The sequence below is a fragment of the Pinus tabuliformis genome, chromosome J, assembly GCF_031772625.1.
Source record: "Pinus tabuliformis cultivar Carrire ecotype Pingquan chromosome J, CPIR1, whole genome shotgun sequence".
Taxonomy (NCBI): Eukaryota; Viridiplantae; Streptophyta; class Pinopsida; order Pinales; family Pinaceae; genus Pinus; species Pinus tabuliformis.
Window position 1 is genome coordinate 1484308343 of NC_142295.1, and position 27601 is coordinate 1484335943.

The 27601-nt window shown below is 38.7% G+C and overlaps 2 protein-coding genes across 2 annotated transcripts in view; both read left to right on the forward strand.

Moving 5' to 3' along the window:
• LOC149232999 (uncharacterized) overlaps window positions 1–27601 on the forward strand; it is a 288896-nt gene that overhangs the window by 101232 nt on the left and 160063 nt on the right. The window lies entirely within an intron of this gene.
• Window positions 88–26139, forward strand: LOC149233002 (COP9 signalosome complex subunit 1-like). The gene is made up of 5 exons (XM_089376899.1): window positions 88–382; window positions 4853–4941; window positions 21252–21300; window positions 21333–22029; window positions 26094–26139. The coding sequence occupies exons 1-5, from the start codon at window positions 88–90 to the stop codon at window positions 26137–26139; spliced, it is 1176 nt and encodes a 391-aa protein (XP_089233025.1).

Sequence of the window (27601 nt, forward strand, 5' to 3'; positions counted from 1 at the left end):
GAGGGGAAGAAATATTTGGGATTCCAACTAAAGGCTAAGGGCTACTCGAAAGCTGACTGGCAATGGTTATTGGACAGATTCTATTAAATGATCTCGGGCTGGGAGTTAAAGTCTTTATCTTTGGCAGGCAGGCTTATTCTGGTTCAGGCAGTCTTATCTCAATTGGCAGTCTACTGGGCTCATATCTTCTATCTTCCTTCAAGCATCATTAACAAAATGAACAGTCTTATGGCCAATTTCCTGTGGGGTGGGAAATCTTTTCAGAACAAGTTTCATTTAGTAAAGCTGGCATATATTTCTAGGCCTAAGAAGCTAGGCGGATGGGGCCTTCTAGATATGCGCTCCTTTGGAAATGTGCTCCTATGTAAATCTCTTTATACAGGTATTTTCGGAGATGGGATTTGGAGTACAGCTATAAGAAAGAAATATTTAAAAGGAAGGAACTTGGAATTTTGGTACAAAAGAAGGTCAATTGGCGTCAGCAGAGGCTCAGCTTCAGGAAAATCCAGCATTTCTTTTTGGAGAATTTAAGATGGAACTTGTTCTCTGGATCAAGCATTCTAATTGGTATACATCCCATTTTAAATGGCCTTGAAAATCTTTTTCCTGAACCTCTGTTATGCTTCCTTCACAGAGTTGGTTGCTTTTCTTGGGACAAGTTGATTGATTCTTGGAGAGGTCCCATTCCATTATGGAAAGAGGGTTGTGATCTGAACATGCCGGCCACAATGATCCCGCTATGGAATTCAGTTAAAGAAGACCTCTGCGGCCTAGGATTGTTCCGTTTGAGGTCCTGTGACCATATGATATGGACAGTCCCTAAGGCAAAGTTTCATGTTCGTGTTAAGGAAATTTATTCGATCATGATTTCTCCTCCTTCCCCAAGCTCGAGCCAACTTTTTCCTCCATGCCTGTGGAAGTCAAGATGCCCTCTCAAGATGATCCTCTTTTCATGGCTGCTCTTTTATAACAGGAATCTATCATGGGAAAACCTTCGAAGGAAAAACTGGCATGGACCGAGCAGATGTGCTATGTGTCAAGCGGATGAGGAATCAAATTTTCATATGTTCTTCCATTGTGCTTCGTCTCTCCAGATCTGGTATGATCTTTCTCTATTTTATGGTTTTCCTCACGTTACTTTTCCTTCGGTACAGGTGGCCTTTAAATGGTGGAGCGAGCAGAACCCTTCTTGGAGATCCTTGTTCATCATATCCTGTTGGTTCCTCTGGAAGTGGAGAAATGCTCAAATCTTCAAAGACTCAAAGGAACCTCTCAAGTCATCCCTGCATCGCATTCTGGTTTTCCATGACACGCTCCATCAGGAAAATGCTGAGTCAAACAAAGTCTGTAAAATTTTGTCGGATGATTTTCCTTTCCAGGTGCCTGGTGCTTTCTTTGATGGAGCTGAACAAAACAATATCTGTGGTTGCGGTGTTCATATCGTCATGGAGGACAACTTACAATATTTTCTATCTTGGTATGGAGGGAAGGGCTCAAACAGTATGGCCGAGGCTAGGGCCCTATCAGGGCTTCTTGCTTTTTGTGACTTTCTTGACATCCAAGATATTTCAGTATACGGCGACTCAAAATCTTTGATAGATCATGTTAATGGGGATGGCCTCATTAGCAGTCCTCACCTTCTCGGTTGGCTAAGCAGAATTATGCACTTTCGGAACTCTTTCAAGCAGTCTTCAATCCAGCATATCCCCCATTCCAGGAATGTCCAGGCTGACCTCCTCTCCAAGGAAGGCCTTGCGATGGAGCCGAGAGCTTGGTCTTTGAGAGTTCTTCATGATGGATCTTCCTTTTTTATTCAGGATCATAGAATCAAGGGAATGTGGTTTCTTTCAATTTTTGGCTTATGCAACTCTTCTTGCATCACGAGATTGTGTCTTTTTTCAATCTGTTTCATATGACTTGCATTTTAGTATTGGGTTATATCTGTCCATGATGTACAGCCACTCAACTTTTGAATACTTGAGCATATTTTTGAGATTTTGGGTCTGATCTCTTGGGGATCTTTCAATTCTGTTTCTATATGCTTTTATAGCCTGGCAGTTTCCTATTGTCATATGAAAATGTACTGCGATCTTTATATTATCTTAATATAAATCTATGATGATTTTTCTGTCTGAAAAAAAATAAATAAACAATTTAAATAAATCTAATTGTTCATTCTAATTTCAAATTCAAATCATGTAGCAATTTAGAATTTTGTAGCTTGAGATAAATCTGCAACGTAATTCGCAATTCCAAATTGTATGAACAATTTGAATAAATCCAATTGTTCATTCTAATTTCAAAATCGAACAATGTAGACTATGAATTTAGAAGCAATGTAAAAGAAGAAATGAAGCCATGTAAATGTGGTATATTTGCTTTTATATCCATTTTCTTTTTTTAATCAAATTAGCTAAGAATAAAATAAGAGTGTGTTACTTTTTTAATTTTTTCAAGATGAAATAAATAATTCATCAACAAATAACCCACATTACTCTAGAAGGAATAGTAATTATTATTATTATTATTCGTATCAATTTTTCTTCGTCTTCTTCTGTACACATGCTCAGCGATATTTTTAACCCATAATATTTTGCCACTGTTTGGGTAATTCAAAGTTTCAGTGATTTATGTTTATAATTTTTATTGTTTTATGTTTATATAGTCTGTTTCCCCTTAGTTATTTGAATTTGTTTATTTAGGTGTTAGTTTTACTATTTTTTGGTTTTTTTTTAAATAGAAATAAAAATTTTCATTATTTAAATTGTATTTTTTAATATATAAATTAATTATTTTAAAAACTTATATTTTTGAAGATATAAATTGATTATCTTAAAAGAAATGTTCCACGTTTATTTATCTTCAAAATTTATTAGAAATTTACAATGAAAATTCCACGTTTATTTATCTTCAATATTTACTAGAAATTTACAATGAAAATTTATAGGTTGTCCTCATATTTTTTGTTGGCATTTTAAAACAATTCAAAAATAGTTAAATTTGTTATTTTGATTTTGGCACAACAGCGCAACAACCACAATTCTGCAATTTTTTTAGTCCAACAATAGTGATTTTTCTTTTCAAAAAGGGAATAGAGAAATAATAACTCAAATAAAAACTTGAATATGTCCACTTTGAACTCCAAGAAATAGTGTTGTTGAAATCACCATTATTAAATGCAAAGAGAATATGTATTTAGGATAAAACATTCAATTTTTCTACTTGTACAAATGACTGAAAGAGATAGAAAAAATAGACAATTTATTATAAATATTGAAAAAAGTTTACCTAGACTTGAGAAATTATTAAATATTATAAAAAATTAACATGTATATTATTAAATATTATAAAGAATAAATAGGTATATTCCCTGGTTAATATCCTTTCTTGAAATCAATACAAGATTATTTTTTTATTATGGTTTTAGTTGATGAAATGAAATTCATATATATTAAATAATTTATTTTTATTATATAAGTATTATATATAAAAAATGTTTTCAAAAAAAAGGAATCTACTTTCTATCAAAAAAATCTTTGGATGGTCTACTACATTTCAAGCTTCATTGCCCAATAAAGAAAATCATGATTTTGATCTAAATGAAGATTTAGATGTCTTGGGGCATAATGAAGAATATGGTATCTTGGAGCATAATGAAGAAAGTGATAAATAATTTCACGAGGGAGAACCTACCACCCAAAAGAATAGAAAAATGAAAGTAAAAAGAGAGTTTCGTGATTAGTGGAAAACTAATTATAAATGGTTGAGAGAGGCAAAGCATGAAGGAAAAAAGTTATGAAATGCATATATTGCGAAATGCATAAGGGAAAGGGGCGATGGCAAATTGAGACTGGCTGCTCTACATTGCAGCATGATTCTATAGTTGTTCATGCTAGTTCAAGCATCCATAAACTCTCACAGGCAAAGTGAATATGTGGAAATGAGAAGAAGGCAAAGTCTATTATAGAACACATTGCATGCATTGATGATATGGACAAAGAAAGAGTCATCACTACTATGAAATTAGTATATTGGATGGTGCAAGAGGATCTACCACTCTCAAAATATGAATCTCTTTGTTTGTTTACAATGTCCTTACACATGCTAAATATGCCAAAGAACAAATCTTATACATCATATACAAATCATATGGCTGAAAAAGAATTCCTTTATGCTATATCTCAATATCTTGAAGAGCTACAAATTTCCAAAATTCTAGATAATATGTTTTTTCCATTGATGTTAGATGAAAGTAAAGACCGTAGTTGAGAAAAGCATCTTGTGGTTTATGCCACATTTGGGTCCTTAAATTTCATAGTTTTTAAAGCTCATAAATATTTGCGATGGAAGAGGGAAAATAACTTATGATGCAATCAAACATTTAATGGAATCAAGGGGCCTTTCAAAAAAGAGATTGGTAGGAGTTTCCATAGATGGCGCTTCTTCAATGGTCGGTAATGAAAATGGTTTTATTACTTTCTTGAAGAAAGATGTACCTAATCTTGTAGGTGTTCATTGCATTGCTCATCGTGAAGCTTTAGCCGCATCAGATGCTTAAAAAATATACCTGGATTGTTATTTGTTGAGAAATTAGAAAATAAGGTATATTCATGGGTGCAAAATTCTACGAAAAGAAATAGTCACCTTATTGCTCTACATGAACTTATGCAACTTGAAACTCTTCAAGCTCTTCAAATCCATGGAGTTAGATGGCTTTCAAGGGGACATATCATTGAAAGACTTCTTGTACTTATGCCTCAGATATTAACATTGTGGAAAAATGAAAGAAAAGACTCATGGTATGATAAGGAAAGAATCTTTTCAGTACAATTTTGTTTACATATGCTTGCAGATATAATGTGTGAATTAAACAAGTTGAACAAGAAATTCCAAGAAGAGTACAATGATGTTAGCTCTTTAGGTACAGCCATAGATGTCACGGTAAACAATTTGAAAAGGTGGTTTTTAAGAAGTGACACATTTACAGATGGCACATGTTATTATCTAAATGAGATGCCTCTAAATTTGGCTTTCTATGTTATGAAACGTGCTCATAAAAAGATAGAAAAGATAGATCAATGCCTTAGAAATAAGCCTCTTCGAGGGGCGACCTCCTTCACATTACACAAATGAACAATTCTTGGATGATTCAAATGAAAAGACCTCCTTTCTATGTATAGGAGTCTAAGGGGTCATAATATAATCAGAGCCAACTTAAGAATACTAATTTAAGGGTATAATAATAACAATAGTGGGCTTCTATGGGGTATAATAATAACAATATGGGGACTACATGGGCACAACAATATAATAAGAGGGTTGTTGATCCGGATTTAAACAGGAACGCAATAGATTACAGAGATAACCATAAATACAGAGATGCGATAACCATAAAAACAGAGATGCAGCGGAAATAATACTTCATTTCATTACTGTAAAATACTGAAATATGTTTACAAACAGAAATGGAAAGAAACCAGCTAGGGCGATGGTAGCTTATCTCTGAGAAGAGATGTGGTGGCTACATGCCTCTGAACTGTTCCGAACTGAGTTACAATGAGGCTCGAAGGCCTATTTATTGTTGAGAAACAATGGAAAACCCTTCACATCCCGAAACCTAACCCTAGAAGATGAAACGCCAAATTGTGGGCCCCGTTTGGGTAAATTGGTACATCAATTTCCCGGGGTCGTAACTTTGGCATACGATCTCCGTTTGACGCGTACGATAGCTCATTAGAAAGATCTATCCGAGTACTACCACTTTGGGAGGCAACATTGGTCTACGACCCATGTTGCCCCAGAATCCCAAAAAAACGTCGTTTAGGGCCTCAAAACGGCTCCGGAAGTTCAGGACCCAAAAAACTGCTAAAAATAGTAAACTGTGCTACAATTTAGGAAACTGAAAAGACTGAAAGAGACAGTTGTGGGGGTCCAAATGGGTTGGTGGGTGGCCACCAACATCCACCTGGATCATTCCTCCCCCCTTAGGAAGCAATGGTCCCCATTGCGTTGAGTTCCTCCATCTGCTGAACTTGTCCTGCAATCTGTGATGTGTCCAGTGATGGTGGGAAGCATGGTCGATGATGGTCCACATTGAATACTCGGTGCAAGCGAAGGAATGGAGGAATGCTGTGCTCCAAAGCATTGTTCCCCATAGCCTTGGTACTGCTGTAAGGACCATGTCGGAGTGGTCTGAGCTTCTGATGGGTTCTTGTAAGGCGTTCTTTCTGCAGATGTAACCAAACTTTGTTTCCCACCTGAAACTTGTGTGGTACCCATGTCCGTGAGGAGAAGTTGTTCCTGTGTTTTGTCATGACCGTATCCCTTTGCTGTTGCTGCTGCTGCGTGGAGGAACCCTTTGTAGGGGTCATGGATGTAGCAACAATCTTCCCCTTATTTTGGGAGTGAACCAGACAGATGAATTTCCTGGTCTGTGATATGAGCTTGCTGCCTTTTTTGGTAGTGATCAAAGATGTGGCGGTAGGTGGAGCTACCTCCGGTATCCTGTATAATGAATTATTCAAAGAAATAATGACAGCACGAGGCCTTGACTCATACACAGCATGTCGCCTCCACAAGTATGGTTGGCCTAATAATACATCGCAAACATCCAGAGGTGTAACATCACACAATACCTCGTCTGTGAAGGGCTTGATGCTGTAGGGAAGGCGGCACTGCTGGCGAACTTTCAGATCTCGTCCTTCATGAAGCCACCCGATACTGTAGGGCTGTGGGTGCGGTGTAGTCGGTAGGCCCAACCGCTTCACGACCTCTGCTGAAACCAGGTTCTTTTGGCTACCACTGTCGACAATGAATCGCAGCGGTGAACCCTTCACCCACATCTGTGAGTGGAAAAGACGCTCCCCCTCCTCTGGATCTTCGGGCTCATTTTTCTTGATCTTGGCAGTGGCAACAGTGGCGCTGGGATCTGCATCAATGATTTGCTTCCCTTTGCCATTCCCCTTGTCGGGTTCTGGCTCAGGGTCAGAACATGCATCTGATTCAGAAGCCTTCAACTCGGCCACCAACGACTGCTTGGTCCGACACTCACTTGTGTTATGAGTGGGACTCTTGTGGAACTCACACCACTTTCCTGTGTCCTTCTTCGGCTTCGTGGTGTTGTTCTTTTCTTGCAACTTCGACGGGTTGTCTTGGGTCACCCCGCCTTGGCTTTGTCCTTTGGGCTTTGGATTTGCAGATCCAAAGTCTCGCTTCTTCTGTTTGAACTTTTGCTCGATTTTGACAGCGTATCGGTATGCTGTGCCAAGTGAGGAGATGTTCAAGAACACCATCTCTTCCTGGATGTATCTGTGCAGGCAGCCACGGTATTTGAGTACCAGATGCAGCTCAGAATCTTTGATACCCAACTGTGTGCGAAGGGTATGAAAAATGTTTGTGAACTCTGGCACATCTTGGTCTCGTCCCTGCCGCAGTGTGGTCCATTTGATGTATTTGTCCTCATAGCTTCCGACAGGGTAATACTGCTCCTTGATGGCATCCCGAAAGTCATTCCAAGTGGGTGCGGCTGAAAATAGTGAGCCTGTACTTTCATCCTTCTGCTCGCAGTAGGTTTCCCACCAGTCCTTGACGTGGGGGGCTGCTTTGAGAAGAGCGAAAACAATCTTTTCCCGACTTGAAAATTCATGAACAGAAAAATACCCATCTAGCAGATTTAACCATTTATCTACGGCATCTGCGTCTATTTTACCCTCGAAGATGGGGATTTCAAAATTAACTTGTACCTTGAAGGGTGTGGCATTTCCAGAGTTGCTGTTGGAAGCCGATGCGTCGCCTCTGGGTAGTCGCTGAAGGATCTGCGCAAAGCTATCCATCATCGCGTTCCTTTGCCGCTCGAGTGCTTCTTCGAGCAAGATTTTGATAGGATCTCCTGCCCCCTCGTCTTTCTTCTCATCCGCCATGGGAGGCCGTCGGGATTTTCGAGGCTGGTCTTGCAAAGGTTCGACCAGTTCAAGCCCTAACTCCTTATATCCCGACCTCGTTGGGGACATGCAAAGAAAAACAGAGAAAAAGCAGACCGCTCTGATACCACTGATCCGGATTTAAACAGGAACGCAATAGATTACAGAGATAACCATAAATACAGAGATGCGATAACCATAAAAACAGAGATGCAGCGGAAATAATACTTCATTTCATTACTGTAAAATACTGAAATATGTTTACAAACAGAAATGGAAAGAAACCAGCTAGGGCGATGGTAGCTTATCTCTGAGAAGAGATGTGGTGGCTACATGCCTCTGAACTGTTCCGAACTGAGTTACAATGAGGCTCGAAGGCCTATTTATTGTTGAGAAACAATGGAAAACCCTTCACATCCCGAAACCTAACCCTAGAAGATGAAACGCCAAATTGTGGGCCCCGTTTGGGTAAATTGGTACATCAATTTCCCGGGGTCGTAACTTTGGCATACGATCTCCGTTTGACGCGTACGATAGCTCATTAGAAAGATCTATCCGAGTACTACCACTTTGGGAGGCAACATTGGTCTACGACCCATGTTGCCCCAGAATCCCAAAAAAACGTCGTTTAGGGCCTCAAAACGGCTCCGGAAGTTCAGGACCCAAAAAACTGCTAAAAATAGTAAACTGTGCTACAATTTAGGAAACTGAAAAGACTGAAAGAGACAGTTGTGGGGGTCCAAATGGGTTGGTGGGTGGCCACCAACATCCACCTGGATCAGTTGTACTAATAACAATAAGGGGTTACACTAGTAGTATAGGGACCTAACATGCCCCTCTCCTTCAAAAAGTGTTGTCATCAACGCTTGAGTAGTTCTTGATGCTTCTGTGTAAAATTCTTGTCCTCCCATGTGGAATATTCAGTGAGTAAGTTCTTCCACTTGATAATATACTCTACAATTGATCAATTTGTAGCTGTTGGGTTCTTGACTCTGTGATTATTCCAAGTTCCAATATGATTTTTCCTTCCTCGTTATGTTCTGGCAATATTGTTTGAATTGGGATCTTCTGCAACTTTTGAATGAGTTCCCACACTCCTTCATCCTTCCTCCCTTCATCCCTTCCTTCGTTTATCCAATCTGGTTGGATAAACGAAATAACACAAAACAATGCTTCCACATCCTCATCCTTTCTTAAGAGTGCATCTGCAACAATATTTTTCTTCCCTTTTTTGTAGATGATTTCAATGTCATAACCCAACATATTTGTGATCCATTTTTTCTGTTCTTCTAAAAATAATATTTGTTCTAGAAATTATTTAACACTATCATGATCCATTTTTACCTTGAAGTGTCTTCCCATTAGGTAAGGTCACCATTTCTTAATGCATGTAGTATTGCAACATTTCCTTCTCATAAATAGCTTGCTTGAGATGTAGCCATAAGAATACCCAATCGCCTACATCAAAAGTTCTTTCACTGCAATGTTGATCTGTCTGTTGTTTCATTCGATTTTACACAAAAGTGGTGCTATCCTTTAAAAGTTGGAGAACTTATTGTTGATGCTCGATGTGATCTTTCACTGCTTGAATATTTTTCTTCTTGATATGTCCTTCTATCTTTAGAGTTTGAGGAGTGGTGATTTCTTCCAATGCATTACAAGATATGGTTGGATTCATTTCTTCATGCTCGATGTAATCTTTCACTTCTTGAACATTTTTCTTCTTGATATGTCCTTCTATCCTGATAGTTTGAGGAGTAGTAATTCTGGCCAATGAATTACAAGATATGGCCAAATTCATTTCCTCTTTCTCGATGTGATCTTTCACTTCTTGAACCTTTTTCTTCTTGATATGTCCTTCTATCTTGAGAGTTTGAGAAGTGGTAATTCCTACCATTGTAGTACAAGATATGGTCGGATTCATTTGTTTTTTCTCTAGGGTTTGTCCCTGGTGTATATCCTCTTCTTTTGATGTTTTTTGATCGTTTTCGTTATAGGAGGCCTTTCTTGTAGCATATTTGTCCCACCTTCCTTCAAACCTTCCATGTATTTCTTCAAATCTTCCATGCTTTTCTTCCAATATGCTTTCATACCATCGATATCAATTTTCATGGCATAGATAAAACTATTTATCTTTTTCTTCTCTAGAGTATCATTTACCCTTATATTCAATTTTTGAAAGTCCTCAATGTGCTCTACCATTGAACCATTTTGTTTGACACTTATCGATTGGCTAAAGAAGGTGTTTCTCTTTGTATCCTCATAATGTGCTATCATTTCTTCCTTGAAAATTGACCACGTAACAAGTGGTTTACGAGAACAAAGCCCTTTATACCATAAAAATTGATCTGGTTCTAAATATTCAGATGCAATGCATACTTTTTGTAACGGTGGTACACCATGTAGATCAAAATATTTCTCCATCTGTAGTATCCAATTTACCGGATCCTTGCCATCAAACTTCCTCATCTTGCTTTTTCTTGATTTTAGGAGCTCAATCTTGAAACAACTGTAACTTTGTCCTTTTGAATCTTTAAGTTCTGAAATCGCGACCTGTAGTAGCCCTCTATGTCCTCTTTCCAATTTCACCAGTCTGATTGAAATTGGATTCTCCAATAAAGAGTTAGGCACAATCTCCCAAGATGACCTAATTATATACATTTTCAGAAGGGTGCACTTGTATGAAGTTCCACGTGTCACTGTTTCGACCTACGGACCTAAAATTGATACACTGAAATCTACACGATGTCCTCTTTCTACAACCTCTGACGAAACTACAATTTAATGCTCAGACAAAAAGTTATGAGAATTTTCCCAAGGTGACCTATTTGGAATGTAATTCGGGGGTCTTCAAAAACCCTAACTTCCTTAGACTATATCCCTGAAACTATAGCGAGACAGGATCTGAAATTTGAAGCCCAGGTTCAGACCGATTTCTTCTCAAATGGGTTTTTGTTTTATCTTTTGAAACTTTGTAGCGAAAGAGTTATAGCAAACATCCCACGATGACATGTTTTAGTTGAAATTCCGGAGTTTGCAAAAACCCTAAATTCTTTAGATCATATCTTCGAAAATATAGCGAGACAAGTTTTGAAATTCAGATGCGAGCTCAAATGGTTTTTTTTTTAGCTTCTGAAACATCACAGAAAAAAGGTTATAGTGAAAATTCCACGATGACATGTTTGGAGCTGCGAAACCCTAGAATCCAAAGCTCTGACACCAAATGTTATGAAATGAGCTCACAAAAAGATAGAAAAGATAGATCAACGCCTTAGAAATTAGCCTCTTCGAGGGGGTAACCTCATTTACATTACACAAATGAACAATTCTAGGATGATTCAAATGACAATACCTCCTTTCTATATATTGGAGTCTAAGGGGTCATAATATAATCATAACCGACATAAGAATAATAATGTAAGGGCAGAATAATAACAATAGTGGGCTTCTATGGGGCACAATAACAACAATATGGGGACTACATGGGCACAATAATATAATAAGGGGGTTGTGCTAATAACAATAAGGGGTTACACTAGTAGTATAGGGACCTAACATTCTAGAAAATTGTGATAAGGAGGGGCTTGTTCACAAGCATGAATTACGATTTGTAGCAATTCCACATGCATATGTTGATTGTGTTGATATACAAAAACAATCATGGAAACCGTGTATTGAAGGTTCAATAGAAAGTTGCAAACAACTTGCAAAACATTATGTTCAAGCTCTTATAGAGAATTTCAACGGAAGATTCCCTTATCTTGCATTTTTCAAATCAAACAAGGTTGTTTAGCCTTGCCATCATTTAGAGGATGTTCATGGTAGAGAACGAAATTCAAAGCATTGGCTCGAAAATACTTTTCAACACTTACAACATCCTTATTATTAAGGTGAAGAAAATAAAACTACATTTGATTTTGAGGCTTGTTTGAAAGAGTTGCATCCATTTGTTGACACTCTTCATGTTAATTACGAGTGATCCAAAATGGATTTTGGATATGCTTTTAAGTATAAGTGTTCCTCACAGAGGAAAATGAATGTCCCAGGGATACTCCTAGAAATAGTCCCATTGCATAGATCTGTTCATTCTGAATCTGACGCAATTTGAACGGACAAAAACAGACTCCGAATGAAAGAGTTATTGTAAAATGAAAATTGCCCAATGTCCTTAGAAAAAGAGGCAATTTCATTAAATTTTGAACTATATTGAAATTTTTTATTTTTAGTATAGGCTCATGAGCCAATCCACAGCTAACACATGGCAGGCCAAGATTGAGCCACATGGCCCTATTTTATTGGTCAAAGACGAAATATCGCATCGCAAATGTGCCAAAGGGAAGGACTTAACCATAGGCCTTAAAGCATTGCGATATGCGATTACCTCTTTATCGCATTGCAAAAAGCCAAAGGGAGGACTTAACAAAAGGTCGAGGCCAATGCGACATGCGATCGTCGGTGGATCGGCGTCGGCGTATGCCATAAGGGAAGACCCCGGGGCCGTTGCTACAACGATATTGCGATATGTGATAAAGTGATGGGCCGATGTGCAATTGTGCATGGACCGTTGGATCGAAATTGTAGATCAACGATCAAGATTCGATCAGGGTGATCGACAATCGGCGATCGGAGAACCCCTGATGCAGAGAGCCATATGCATAAGCAACTCACGACCTGCCGATAAAGCGACTTGCCGATGTTGCGATGAGCGATAATGCGATCGCATCTGGACCGTTGGATCGCGAGTCTAATCGGATGGTGGAGATTTAACGGGGAATACCGCACCACTATTTGTGTTAAGACAATGGACCAGGGCTCTTGCCTCTTGTGATTATGATATGCAATCAAAGGCGGACCCGATAAGTTTATAGATGTGATTGTATGTATTTTGAAGTCTGGTTGAATGACTCATGATGTGTTTTTCACGCGTTTGCCTTTGTATTGCCGTTATATGGCTATTTTCAGATTTTATGTCGAGGGAGGCCAAATGAGTGGGTTTCCTGTGCCCGCTGATTCATTTTCATTTGTGAATTGATTCTTGACATGAAACAGTCGATTTCACACTTCGAAGGAACTGTAACTGCTGTGTATTAAATACATAGAGAACATAATTGACAGGGGATTTTTTTTTCTTGGAGGTTGAGCGAAACATAGATGAGCGAATGATCGAGAAAAACATAGAAAGCACAGAGAGCAGTGGATTCTTGAAGGCCAAGATAGAGGAAGGTGTAGGGGAAGCTCCAGAAGCTCAGAGAGGCTTGGACGCTGAGAATTTTCCAGGAGGGAAGTCCATAGTGTGAAGTGAATGTGTGGGCAGAGTTGGAGCACTGAGGAACCCATTGGGAAGCTTGGTGTGCCAGAGCGCTTGATAGGAGATAGCCACTAGAGGTTGGAAAGGCAAAGTCAGATCGCTTGATAGGAGATAGCCACCAGAGGTTGGAAAGGAAAAGTCAGAGCGCTTAATAGAGCAAAGCCACCAAAGGTTGGAGGCAGCGCATAAATGCTTCAGTGAAGTATCAGACAACAAAGAGACCGAATGATCGAGCTATTGTTGGTGTTGTTTGAGTTGAAGACAAAAGAAGGAATCTAGAGACAGTAAACAATTCTGAGGGAGTCAGAGAAGCCAGAAGCTCAATGGAACTCAGAGCATTGACTAAAAGAATTAGTCCAGAGAAGCCTAGATCTATTTGCAGCTAAAGGAGAGCTAGGGGTAAGATGGCATTCTAAGCCCGTTGGTTCGGTTGTAGATTGATGGAGTTGAGTGTAAACTTGTAAAAGAATTCAGCCATAATCCAAGAGAGCCTAGTCGAGTTGACTAGAGCTCAAGGAGACATAGCCCAAGAGTTTTGGGTGAACTCCAAATTAATATTGCTATGCGTGTATTGCTTATTGCTGCTTTACTTACTATCATGTGTATTTAAATATCAGTATAAGCAACAGAATTTACAGCACTAAACAGATTTAAAACAAACATAAACATACACCTATATTTTCAAGCATATTATTAATTCCGCAATTGGTTAATCACTAGCATGGGAATATTTAAGCTTTAGAAGTGGGAGAGGTTCTTGTAAGTTTGAAAAGAAGCCTTTAGTGCCCCATTTTCATATCAGGTGGTATCAGAGCCTGATATTGGTTAACCACACCTTCGAAGAAGGTTATATCAGAATGATTGATTGACAAAGCAAAGGCTATTTGTCTGAAAGGTGTTTGAACGGCAAGAGGCTGATTATATGCTTGTTTTGCACACTGACTATTTTATGAGTTTGCAGAGGTAAAATGAAAGCTATTGATAGTTCAGTCTAGGAAGGGCAAGAAGGAAGAAGGGCTGAAGGCATTCTTCTATCCCAAAGAACCTCAACGCAATCCTTGGAGCACAAGAGGTTTGTTGCAAAAGGTTTCTGAATAAGCTCTTTATTAATCTTGTTTGAAGTTCTTTGTTCATTTGCATAATGACAAGTTCTACAAGTGAGTCCTCAAATTCCTCCTTCATAACAAGATCCTTTGATGAAGACATGAAGCAATACTTGTTCACCATGATGCATATGGTGAGGGAAATGTATGAGGATGGAAGGAAGAGCAACATACTTAGAGAGCAGTTGAATTCTGTGGAGGAAGAGAAGTAGTTGCTTTCTGACAAATTGCAAGAAATGGAGAGGAAACTTCATATTGCAAATATGAACCTAAAAAGGATGCATGAGTTCGAGTCACAGCTCTTTGTTGCCAAAGAAGCCTTGGTCAAGTATTAGCTTGAAGAAGAGGTAAACCATTCCAGTCTGTCTTCAAATTCTTCTAAGAATTCTTATATTGGTTCTTTTGAAAAACATACCAAAGGCATAGGCTCCAAGTTAATGTCCAAGATGGGCTATGAAGGAAAAGGCTTGGGCAAGCATGCACAAGGTATTGTTGAACCAATAATGGTTGAGGAAAGGCCTAAGTATTTGGGTCTTGGATATGGACAGTCTTGTGGAAAGAGTTCCAAAGCTGCCATGAAGGCCATTGAAACAGTCCCAACAAGGAGTTTCATTGCAGGTCCTCTACCTCAGAAGTGTGAGGATTGTATTTTTGGAGAATGCAATTGCTTGAAACATCATTTGTAGGATGCAGGTGTACAAAAGTACACACTTGAACCAGAGAGTTGTGGAAACACTAGCAGCCTTGAAGAGATTGATGGTGTTCCAAAGGGAGCCACTCCTTCACTTACTTCACCTCCTTATGAAGGCAATAAAGGTGAAAGAGGCAGGTATAAATCTAGTTCTAATAATATTCTTTTTTATTTTGCAAAGCATGGTAAATTTCCACATAGATATGGGAAAAGAATTGCTTGTTCCATTTGTGTTTTTGGATAACCATAATGCTTCTAGATGTTGGAAGAGAATGACCACATACAAGAAACTTTTGAAGGAAAAGAAGCATGTAGCCAAAGGTCTATTGGACAAGGAAAATCATGCTGTCAAGAGGATGCACATGTGTTGCACTTACTGCCATAAACAAGGGCATCTTGTTGAAAGGTGTTGGACTCTGAATCCAGCAATGCTTCCACGAAAGTTGAAGAAGAAGGTGGAAAGAGAAGATGGCAGAAAGGGAAGGGAAGATTCCATGAATGATGTGTCTCAGGGTGATTCACATGTTGATGTTGATGTGCAGACAAAGGAAAGACCTTTGAAATGGATTGGTAAGAAATGGTTAGAATTCTTATCCAATTAAAGAATGCACGTCTATTGATGCATCTGTTTTCATTTCTTTGTTAATGAGATGCAAGTTGCAGGCTTTTACCAAGAAGGTGAACGGCAAAAGTTGAGTAGGAGACTCACGTTGTTGCTGCAACATTATATTTCATTTCAGCTTCGAAAGTACATTATGCTTAAGTGAAAGTTGAAGGATGAAATGCATGCATGAGCATGATATGCGTGAACACATGGATGTTGATGATTTCCTTGTAGTTGAACATGTATATGTAATTAACTTGTAGGGTTGATTGCTTAGACATGCATGTGATGTTGACTTGGGAGAAGTTAACTTGGTCTCCAAGAGGGAGATAATGATGAAGTGTTTCATCTTTTGAAAAAGAGTCCTAATGGTCTTTTTCTACATGCTTGACTTGAAGGGTGATTTGTTTTAAAAGAATGTTTTGTTGGCTTGCTATCTAGTCAATCATTTTTATGCAGATGTAAGGACATGGAGGTGTTCACAAGATGTGAAATTTGTTTCTTTTGTTGAAACAATCGTGTAGGCCATCCAGTTGTTCTCTGTATTTCTATTGTTGTTAACAGTTCTTATTGACATCTTTTCAAACATGTACAAATGAAAATTTTATGGAGCAGGTGTAGTTCACATTGGTTTCAGCCACCTTGGATCAATGATCAAGGTAGAGAAGTTCAAACTACCATCTATGACCATTTCAGGAGGAGTTCTGCAGGAAGGCAAGGAGGAAAGCAGTTCTTCCCAGAAAGACTAGCACATCCAAAAAGGAGAGTGGTCAAAGGCTTTGGTTCGGAGGCACTATGCAAAGCAAGTGTAGGGAAGCTGAAAGAAGAGGGTGATGTTACTCTCATTTATTGTTAAAATCAGTATATCAGTCTTTTGAAGACCAAAAATTCTGTGGGAAGGCGTGATCCAAAATGGATTTTGGATATACTTATAAGTATAAGTGTTCCTCACAGAGGAAAATGAAAGTCCGAGGGCGGCTCTTGGAAATAGTCTGATTTCATAGATCTGTTCATTCTTAATCTGACGCAATTTGAATGGACCAAAACGGACTCTGGATGAAGGAGTTATTGTAAAATGAAAATTGCCCAATGTCCTTAAAAAATGAGGCAATTTCATTAAATTTTGAACTATATTGAAAATTTTAATTTTTAGCATAAGCTCACGGGCCAATCTACAGCTGACACATGCCAGGCCGGGATTGGGCCATGTGGCCCTGTTTGATTGGTCAAAGAGGAAATATCGCATCACAAATTTGCTAAAGGGAAGGACTTAACCATAGGCCTTAAAGCATTGCGAAATGCGATTATCGCTTTATCGCATCACAAAAAGCCAAAGGGAGGACTTAACAAAATGCCAAAGCCAATGGGACATGCGATCATCGGCAGATCGGCATCGACGTATGCCATAAGGGAAGACCCCGGGACCATTGCGACCACAATATTGCGATATGCGATAAAGTGATGGGCTAATGTGCGATTGCGCATGAACCATTGAATCAGGTGCGCAGATTAATGGTCAGGATTCGATCGGGGTGATCAGCGATTGGAGAACCCCCGATACAGAGAGCCATATGCACAAGCAACTCACGACCTACTGATAAAGCGACTTACCGATGTTGCGATGAGCGATAATGCGATCACATCTAGACCATTGGATCGCGAGTTTGATCAGACGATGGAGATTTAACGGGGAATATCGCATTGCTATTTGCGTTAAGACCATGGACCAGGGCTCCTACCTATTGCAATTTCAATTGCGATATGCGATCAAAGGCGGACTCGATAAGTTTATAGATGCGATTGTATGTATTTTGAAGTCCAGCTGAATGGCTCATAATGTGTTTTTCGCACGTTTGCCTGTGTATCATCGTTATATGGATATTTTTGGATTTTATGGAGAGGGAGGCCAAATGACTGGGTTTCCTGTGTCCGCCAGTTCATTTTCATTTGTGAACTGATTCTTGACATGAAACAATGGATTCCACGCTTCAAAGGAACTGTAACTACTGTGTATTAAATACACAAAGAGCATAATTGGCAGTGGAATTTTTTTGTTTGGAGGTCGAGCGAAACAGAGAAGAGCGAATGACTGAGAAAAACACAGAAAGCACAAAGAGCAGTGGATTCTCAAAGGCCGAGACAGAGGAAGGCACAGGGGAAGCTCCAGAAGCTCAGAGAGGATTGGACACTGAGAATTTTTCAGGAGGGCAGTCCACAGCGTGAAGTGAATGCATGGGCAGATTTGGAGCACTGAGGAACCCATTGGGAAGCTTGGTGTGCCAGAGCGCCTGATAGAAGATAGCCACCAAAGGTTGGAAAGGCAGACTCAGAGCGCTTAATAGAGCGAAGCCACCACAGGTTAGAGGCAGCGCATAAATGCTTCAGTGAAGTATTAGACAACAAAGAGACCGAATGATCGAGCTATTGCTAGTGTTGTTTGAGTTGAAGACAAAAGAAGGAGTCCAGAGACAGTAAACAATTCTGAGGGAGTCAGAGAAGCCAGAAGCTCAAAGGAGCTCAGAGCACTGACTGAAAGAATTAGTCCAGAGAAGCCTAGATCTATTTGTAGCTAAAGGACAGCCAGGGGTAAGATGGCATTCTAAGTCCATTGGTTCGGTTGTAGACCAATGGAGTTGAGTGTAAATTTGTAAAAGAATTCAGCCATAATCCCAGAGAGCCTAGTTGAGTTGACTAGAGCTTAAGGAGATATAGCCCAAGAGTTTTGGGTGAACTCCAAATTAATATTGCTATGCGTGTATTGCTTATTGTTGCTTTACTTACTGTCATGTGTATTTAAATATCAATATAAGTAACAAAATTTATAGCACTAAAAAGTTTTAAAACAAACATAAGCATACACCTATATTTTCAAGCATATTATTAATTCCGCAATTGGTTAATCATTAGATCATGGGAATATTTAAGCTTTGGAAATGGGAGAGGTTGTTGTAAGTTTGACAAAAAGCCTTTAGTGCCCCATTTTTAGATCAGCAAGGGATCATCCATGAAAGATGCATGGAGGATTTTTTATGTTACATGTTTGCATACAAATTTTCCTAACATGTCAAAATTATGGCAGGAAATACTTACTATTCCTGCAAGTACGGTTTCTGTTAAACACACATGGGAAACATAGAATAGGAAAGATAAATCATGTGAGTTTATTTTTTTATTAACATCAGATATACATTTATAGTACAACATATGACTCTTGGGTTTCAGATCCCAAGGTCTCTTGGACTGCTTTGGTCTATTCGGCTTCCACACTAACCCACTTAGGATTAGGTGTCCAATATTCCCCCCCTTAATCCAAAGGGTTATGTATGAGTCCAAGAAGAGAGCTGTAATACAAAATGTGCAAAAAATGCATGGCAGAACTAGGCTGAATGTGCTCTATGAAATGTTGGTATGAAGGGCGGTGGTTTAAGGATGACCACCAACACTGGAACGCTTAGTGCAGTTCCCGGAACTCTTCCAAAACTGGCAAGAAACTGAAGTTTTCTGCTAGAGGAAGTGATCCTATTGTTTTAAAGAGGGAAACCTTCAACCATAAAAGGGAGGTCTCACCCCGCATAAAAGGTAAAACTTCAACCTAAAAAGGGAAGTCTCAAGCTGTGATGGTTTAAGGATAACCAACAACTCTGGAATGCTTAATGCAATTCCTGGAACTCTTCCAAAACTGGCAAGAAGCTGGAGTCCTCTGCTAGAGGAAGTGTTCTTAATTTTGTTCCTGGAATTCTTCCAAAACTGGCAAGAAGCTGAAATCTTCTGCTAGAGGAAGTGTCCCAGATTTCCAACTGAAGGCATGTTCATGGGCATCTTTGTCTCTGGCTACAACTCTAAAGCTGGTGTGGAAGGTTGTGGCTCAGGCTCGCTTGATGTGGTTTTGAAGCTTGTAGATGACCATCATTTCCCCCCCTGTCAGATACAAGGTGAGAAGTTGGAGAAAACTCAATTGCAAGACTGTTCAATATTCTAGAACAAGTTTTGACATGTGTTTGGAATATCTTCTTGGCTGTTGATGCCCATTGCCAAGAAGCGATCCATCCAAGATGAATCTTTGTTCTTGCAGGACGTTTATTTCTGAAGCATCTGTGTGAAGAATGACTGGTTTTATGACATTGCTTACATGGATGAAGATCAAAACAGTGATCTTTCAAATGGCCAACTCGGTCACAGTGTTGGCATTTCACGATCTGTTGTTTTTGTTGTTGTTGTTGCTGTAGAAGAGGGGCAGAATCTGGAACAGCTGAAGCTGAACTATCATGAGAAGTAGGCGCACTGTCATGAGGAGCAGGTGAACTGTCATGAATAAATCCAGCACTCTGAAACTGAATGGGCTTGGCATAGTCTGGAATATGAAAGGACAAGTCCTTGTCATATCCAAGACCAGTTTTGTGCTTGTTGTGGACAAGCTGTTCCCAAGGTCTAATGATGGGCTTGGGAAGTGCAGACTGAGTTTCTGCATCTGCATGTACAACTGCTGCTGGATATGAATGAACTGTACCATTATTAACATGCTGCTGATGGGTGGTTGTCTCAATGTTTTGAACAGAAACAGGTTCAGAGTGGTGTCTATTTTGATGTAGTTCTTCTTGCTGTAGCTGTAATTCAAGCTGCAAAAAATCGATCTTTTCCTGTGCATTTTGTAAACATGTCTGAATTTCTGAGAGAGATCCTTTGCTGATTTGTAATGTGTCATCAACAGTAGATAATATCAGAGTTTTAAGGAACTGTAATACTTCATTGGTTCTGGCCATTTTTTTTTTTCAATGTCTGATTTACACCTTAACAAACTGATCACAACTACTACTTAATGCAGAAAAGTAATATCTACTCACAGTACACAACAATACCCTTTATAAATGTCAGCAAATGATCAGTGTGCAATATAAAAGATTACAATCAGTTCACCAGAATCTTTATGCAGCAGTGGAATCAAGGAATCAATGCACTATAATGAAATCTAAATACAAAGCCACACTGGGGTAGCAGCAACTTCAAACTTGTTTGGATCCTTCAAGTACTCCTTCACTTTCAAATCAGCGTCAGCAACAAGTTCCCAGAATCCAGGTTCTTTAAAACGGACTAGTAACATGCATCTCAACTTTTTTTCCCAAATCAAAAACCTCAATAGTTGGCAATTTAACAACTGTACCATTGCATGCGGAAGCTTATCTTTCATGTGATTCAAAATCATTCACTATTGATTTCTTACTTTCATTAAAAGCCATCATATATGGAATTATCTCAATTCCAATATCTACTCATCAATAGGAAAATTCATAACTTCTTAAACCCAATGACTCAAATCATTCAGATGCTCATCAACCAAATAAACATCATTCATATATGACCAAAATTCAATGAAACAATGTAACCATGTTTTAACATTATTTTAATGAATGAAAGGCTTGGACTTGTCCTTACTGAATGCGCCCTTGATCTTTTAGCAGTAGTACAAATGATCCCCAATAAATCTCAGCCTCCTAAAATGATGAGGAATTCGGTCTTCCAGGCATCCAGAACTCCTTTGCTCCTATTGTAATCAGCAATGTCTATATTGTGATTGTTGTCAGTAGCAATGCTAATGCAGCCTGTGCCTTAAAGTTTGTGGTTGAGGCAGTGGCGCTGTTCAAATCCTACTTTGGTGGTGCATTCGATGAAGATGCCATCCAGAATAATTTTGTGCTAATTTACGAGCTTCTTGATGAGATCAAGAAGGGCGACAACACCCAACTCTTCAAAGAGGTCGCCCACAAGATCGGTGGGAAGTTGGGTTCTGATTACTCCCTCGACCAAAACTGGATTGACTCAGTCGAACGCCGGGATGGGTTGCTTGCAGACGCCTTCAAGAATTATGTCCGAACGCGTGACTACTGCACCACTTCGAAGCACATTATCCAAATGTGTTTGAATGTGATTCTGGTCAGCATTGAGATGGGTCAATTCATGCACGTTTCCAGTTATGTGACCAAGGCTGAACAAACCCCTGATGTCCAGGATCAACCTGTTGTGGTTGCCAAGCTAAAATGTGCTGCAGGTCTAGCTCACCTCGAAAGCAAGAAATACAAGCTAGCTGCTCGCAAGTTTGTTGAGACAAACTTTGACCTAGGGAACAACTATACAGAAGTTATTGCTCCGCAGGATGTTGCAACTTATGGAGGACTTTGTGCACTTGCGTCTTTTGATAGATCAGAACTTAAGAATAAAGTTATAGACAATATCAATTTTCGAAATTTCTTGGAACTAGTGCCTGAAGTAAGGGAACTTATTCATGACTTCTATGCAAGCCGATATGCTTCATGCATAGAGTATCTGCAGAATCTCAAGGCAAACCTACTGCTTGATATACATCTACATGATCATGTGGAAACACTGTATGATCAGATTCGGCACAAAGCAAAAAAAATGATATAACTGCAACAAACAGTTTTGCAATTGCCTCCGCAACATCGCTGTCATCAATCCAAAGATATATCCAAATGCAAATCTGAATAAAATAAATTACACCATTTATAATATAATAGGCAACGGCGCCAGGAAAGCTTCAGCAGAGGGAGTGAGCGACACGGCTTCGTTTCTTTCTTTGAAAATCACAGAGAATAGAAAGGCATTCCAAGGCTGCTTGAATAGAGAGAATATGAAGAGATTACACTTCATTCAACACAGAGATCCAAAATACAGTTTCGACATTCAATACAACGTTCAACCATCAAATACCAGCGCACATAAATCCGGATTTTAATCAACGCAAGCTTCAATGCACTCACAAGACTCAACGCACAAAGAATTCAACCAAGGGATAAACCATCGCACGAATTTGATTGTCCCAAGTCGGCTTCACCAGTGTACATTCAACGTTCATTGCAAATAGAACTGTATGCATTACTAAACGTAGAGGAAATGAACCAACGACTTGCTCAACATTGCATTCAAACTGTATTCAATGCAGAGATAATGTTTGAATGGAGAATGAACCCACAACTTCTGTTGGTTCGCAGGGACATATTTTAACAGAAAAAATGACAGTTGATAGGAGTTACGGGGTCGAATCGCAGCGGTCAAATACAAGAAAGCCCTCCGCAGCCTTTCAAACGCACATTCGCGCAGGAAGAAATAGAACCTCAGGCTTAAACTGTCCGTCCACCTGCTGTCTCAATAAGAAGCGCATAGCATACTTTGTCTTCCCAAAGGAGGATAATGAATTGCGTTTGGTACCTGGTGATGAGCTGCGTTTGCGTTACTCTGGGGATGCATTGCAGTCAGAGAAGAATATGAAACCGACATGAAAACGCATTAAACACAGTTCTGTTCTGACAAATGCAGTCATATGGCAGCGTGGCCTGGGAGGAGAGGCATTCGAATATCAACAGACAATTCTCAGGAGGTAGCGCTGGGCAATACAGGAATAGTAATGAACAACAGATTATATGAAATAGCGTCAGGGCAGCGCAGGTGTGGACAATCAATGGAGGCCAGTGGCGTATATGGAAACCCAACAGTTTAAAATCACAGTTTTGTCAGGGAATAATGGTAAATCCCAGGTGGTGCAGCGCTTTTAAATGGAGCGTATATGGACAGAGAACGCAGGTCTCATAAATAGAATATGGAAGACAAACATCTCAGAACGGCTTGGACAGATGCGTTATATGGCAGAGGCAGCATGTCAGGAGCGCTGGAAAAGAATATGGCATAGGGCCAGGACTGACATGCACATAACAGGCCACAGAAAAACAAGCGGCTCTGATACCATGTTAAACACACATGGGAAACATAGAATAGGAAAGATAAATCATGTGAGTTTATTTTTTTATTAACATCAGATATACATTTATAGTACAACATATGACTCTTGGGTTTCAGATCCCAAAGTCTCTTGGACTGCTTTGGTCTATTCGGCTTCCACACTAACCCACTTAGGATTAGGTGTCCAACAGTTTCTTGTGAGAGAGGATTCTCAAGACAAAACATAATAAAGGATGTCCCAAGAAGAAAGCTATCATTAGTTGCATTAGATGATTTGATGTGAGTGTCTCTAACAAGGCTTGATTCATCGATAGTGGAATGGGATAGGGTATATGACATCTAGAAAGATGCTAAAGAAAGAAGAATCTTAAATATTTAAAGTTTTTGCTTTTATTTTTATGTTTGTAATGGTGGTGTTTTGACAATTACCACTTTTGGTGAAACTATCCAAAATTTTATTTGTGTACATGTTGATATTGAATTTACCTTTTGAACATTTACATAGTTCATGCACATTATGTTTTTGGTTTGAAACTTATTTCACAACTATTGTTCTTTTAATCTTATTAACATCGTAGTGACTTAAATGGAAAACATGGTATGTGTGTTTCAATTTCTGTTAAGTGAATTATTTTTTTCAAATTTGTTGCAACAATATTTACATTCATTATTTTCATGTGAGAGTAATTATGAATATATATTTTTTCACTTTATAATATTAATTTTTGTTGTTTTTATACATATTTTCCATCTATTTTATCACTATTTCTATCTTTCAAAAAAGAGCAGAACATTTCAACAGCGTTAAATGGAAAACCTGGTATATGTGTTTCAATTTGTGTTACATGAATTATTTTTGTCAAATTTGTTGCAACAATACATGAAAATAATTATGAATATATATTTTTTCACTTTATAATATTAATTTTTGTTGTTTCTATACATATTTTCCATCTATTTTATCACTATTTCCATCTTCACAAAAATGCAAAGCATTTCAACAACTTGAAAAATTTACGAAAAAATGTAGCGATGAAACTTGAGTGCACTAGTACAACAAATAATAGAAAATTTGTAACAATTATAAGTACAATTTAAAATTAAATAAAACTTGTACAAATAAATATTAAAAATCATATGATAGACCATTTAAAAGTAAAAAGGCAGAGGCGACCGGCAAATTTTACCCCTCAGAGCTACGATGGCATCTTTCACAGAGCGGCAGGGACGAGTGGTAATAACCATTTTTACGTTATTGTCCGACAGTGTGGAGAGGCATAAGTGGGACCTAGTGCTTGTCATCAAATTGCAAGGAATCGTTGTACATATTCATCCTTTATGATGAACGAATTCATTCAATATATTCACTAACTCTGCCGCAATGGGCAGAATTCGAGGATCTTGTGAGGGAACTGGCACCGCTCTCTGTAAAAACTTAATAATTCGGGGTAGTAATCACACCTCAAAGTTATATTTAGTAATTTGCTAAGAATCATTATACAACTCAAAACTTCTTTTCATGACTAACTTCAAACTCTTTACTGTGCCGTCAATAAATGACCTCCCATTTAGTTGGATGTTTGGGAAATTACTTTAACTTTTAAAACATTTCGTATAATTTTTGTTTTCCTTAATATAGTAAATTTTCTTCCCTTTCTAAATTTAATTTTCAAACCCAAGGCCTCATTGAAAAAACAACAATAAAATTAAAAATTACGATAACGTAAAATTGTTATTTTAATGTTTTACTCACACCAATGAGGTAAAGTAGAAAGCAAAATTAATTAACATTTAAAGTTTTGCAATTGTTTTATTTTCTCCAATGTAATATGTCAATATTGTAAAGTGTTAAAAAATCAATTAAAATATAACCATTATACAATTATTGAATACAATTTTCACATTCTTATAATTATTAAATAAATTAATAACATTTGAAATTTTAACATATAACAATGGTAAATTAATTAATTAAAACATAATAACTATAAAAATAGTTATTACAGTTATAGTTTATAGATATAATTGGAATAGCCTATAGTTGTTTATACATACAATTGGAGTAGCCTATACGTATGAATTGGAGTACTTTATAAGTTTCAAATTTGGAATTGGAGTAGTTTATAAATTTCAAATTCGGTCACGGATCCATGCTTTCAACCCATGGTCAAGATGGCGGTGGACAAGAAAAATGGTCAGGATGGTGGTGGTGGAATCTCTTATCAACAAATTCAGTTGTCAATTGGAGTAGTTTATACATTTAAAATTCAGTCACGGATCCATGGGTTGCATGCTTTCAACCCATGGTCAAGATGGCGATGGTGGTGGACAGGAAAAATGGTCAGGATAGTGGTGGCGGAGTCTCTTAGTTGATGGCCACAATTGACTCTTAAGTTCCTAGAACATAGGAAAGTTTAGGGGCCAAAACATAGGGAAGTTGAGAAAAAGTTATACTCTCTAATGCATGTCATGGCATGTATGTATCACCATTACCCTCAACTCAAAAAATTTACAGCTATAGACTACTCCAATTGTATGTATATTTGCTGCCAAAGTTCTTGGACTGGAAGATGTGATGTCTTACATTGATTCATATGTGTGACAGTTGTTTTCTTGATTTCCTTCGAAATAATTGTATGTATATTTTGTTGTCATAGTCAATGTTCTTGGAATGTGATTTTGACATTGACATTGTTTTTTGGTAACTCATCAAATGGTAACTCATTAAATACTTGTGTAGCTATTTATCTATTAATACTCACTAAGTATATCCAGTTGATACTCACTAAGTACATCTAGTCAATGGACTCCATGGTCTCCCTATCTATGGAGGCCATCCACATCCCTCGTGGGTCTCCATCCCATGGCATCCACGCATCCCATGGCATCAGGGCATCCCTCTGCATTTTAATATGTTGAAAGGATGGCGAGTATGAAGGTATAGATAACGGTTGTATAGCTATGGAGTTAAGCTATGAAATTGCCCACTTATTTGTACATTCATCAGCTCCATCCTTCAGTTTACCATTCCTGAATGCCATGGGACCAATGAGGAATGGTGATGGGTAGATGGCCTCCATAGATGGGGACTCCTAGATACCATGCGTACAATGAAGAATGGTGATGGGTGAACGACCTCCATAGATGGGGACACTGGATACCATGGGAACAATGGAGAATGGTGATGGGTGGATGACCTCCATAGATGGGGACTCTGGATACCATGGCACCAATGAACCAATGAAGAATGGTGATGGGTGGATGGCCCCTATGGATGGGGATTTGATGTACTCGATGAGAATTATTAAATAAATAACTACACAAATATACAAAGAAAATATGAGCATTAATAGATAAATGACTACACAAATATACAAATATTGGTGGCCTCCACTTTCTTATTTTCTTATGTTTGACAACTGTTTTCTATATTTTATTTAGAATAATTATATGTATATGTGATGTCACTATCAAGGTTCTTCGAGATGTGCTCCGTTGGCAAATGGACAACACCATGGAGCAGGAAGTGTTCGATATCTAGCAGAATGCGAAGATCATGAGCGATGTCGATGAGTATTACAGGGTAGTGTTGTTCGGGCTCCGAAACTTGTGGAACGTGTGGGAAAATCACATGCTGGACATGCTGGCCTTCTTACTGGACCGGTGGCCCCGTGGGAAGGTTATCGTCTGGGCTCACAACACGCATGTCGGAGATTATAGGGCAACCACGATGGTCAACTTCGGTGAGGTCAATCTGGGTGCCCTTTTTAGGCAGAAATATGGGCAAGACATCATGGTCCTCGTTGGATTCGGCTCCTACCAGGGCTCTATCATCGCTGCTGACAGATGGGGTGCCTCGGTCCAGAGCATGCCTGTCACACCCCTACCTTAGCGGTACTCTTCCAACTACACAATGGGGGGTGCGACACCACCACCCACTTTCGTTTTAACAATACTTGTAAGTGTGGACCATGTCTACTTTCTGTACATAGTTTATTTTTCAATTTTTCTAAGTATACATTCACATACACAGCGGAAACATTCAATTAATCATCTTCATTGTTATTACCATTTACACATATGCACAGCGGATATTTTAATGGTAGGGGCAACTCCCTGAAATATGAGTCTGCCCGGTGATAATAACAATTTTACATAAAATATACAGTTTTACAGTCTTTGTAGGAAACCCCAAGTTTCCTTGGTACAATATCTATCACAACCGTG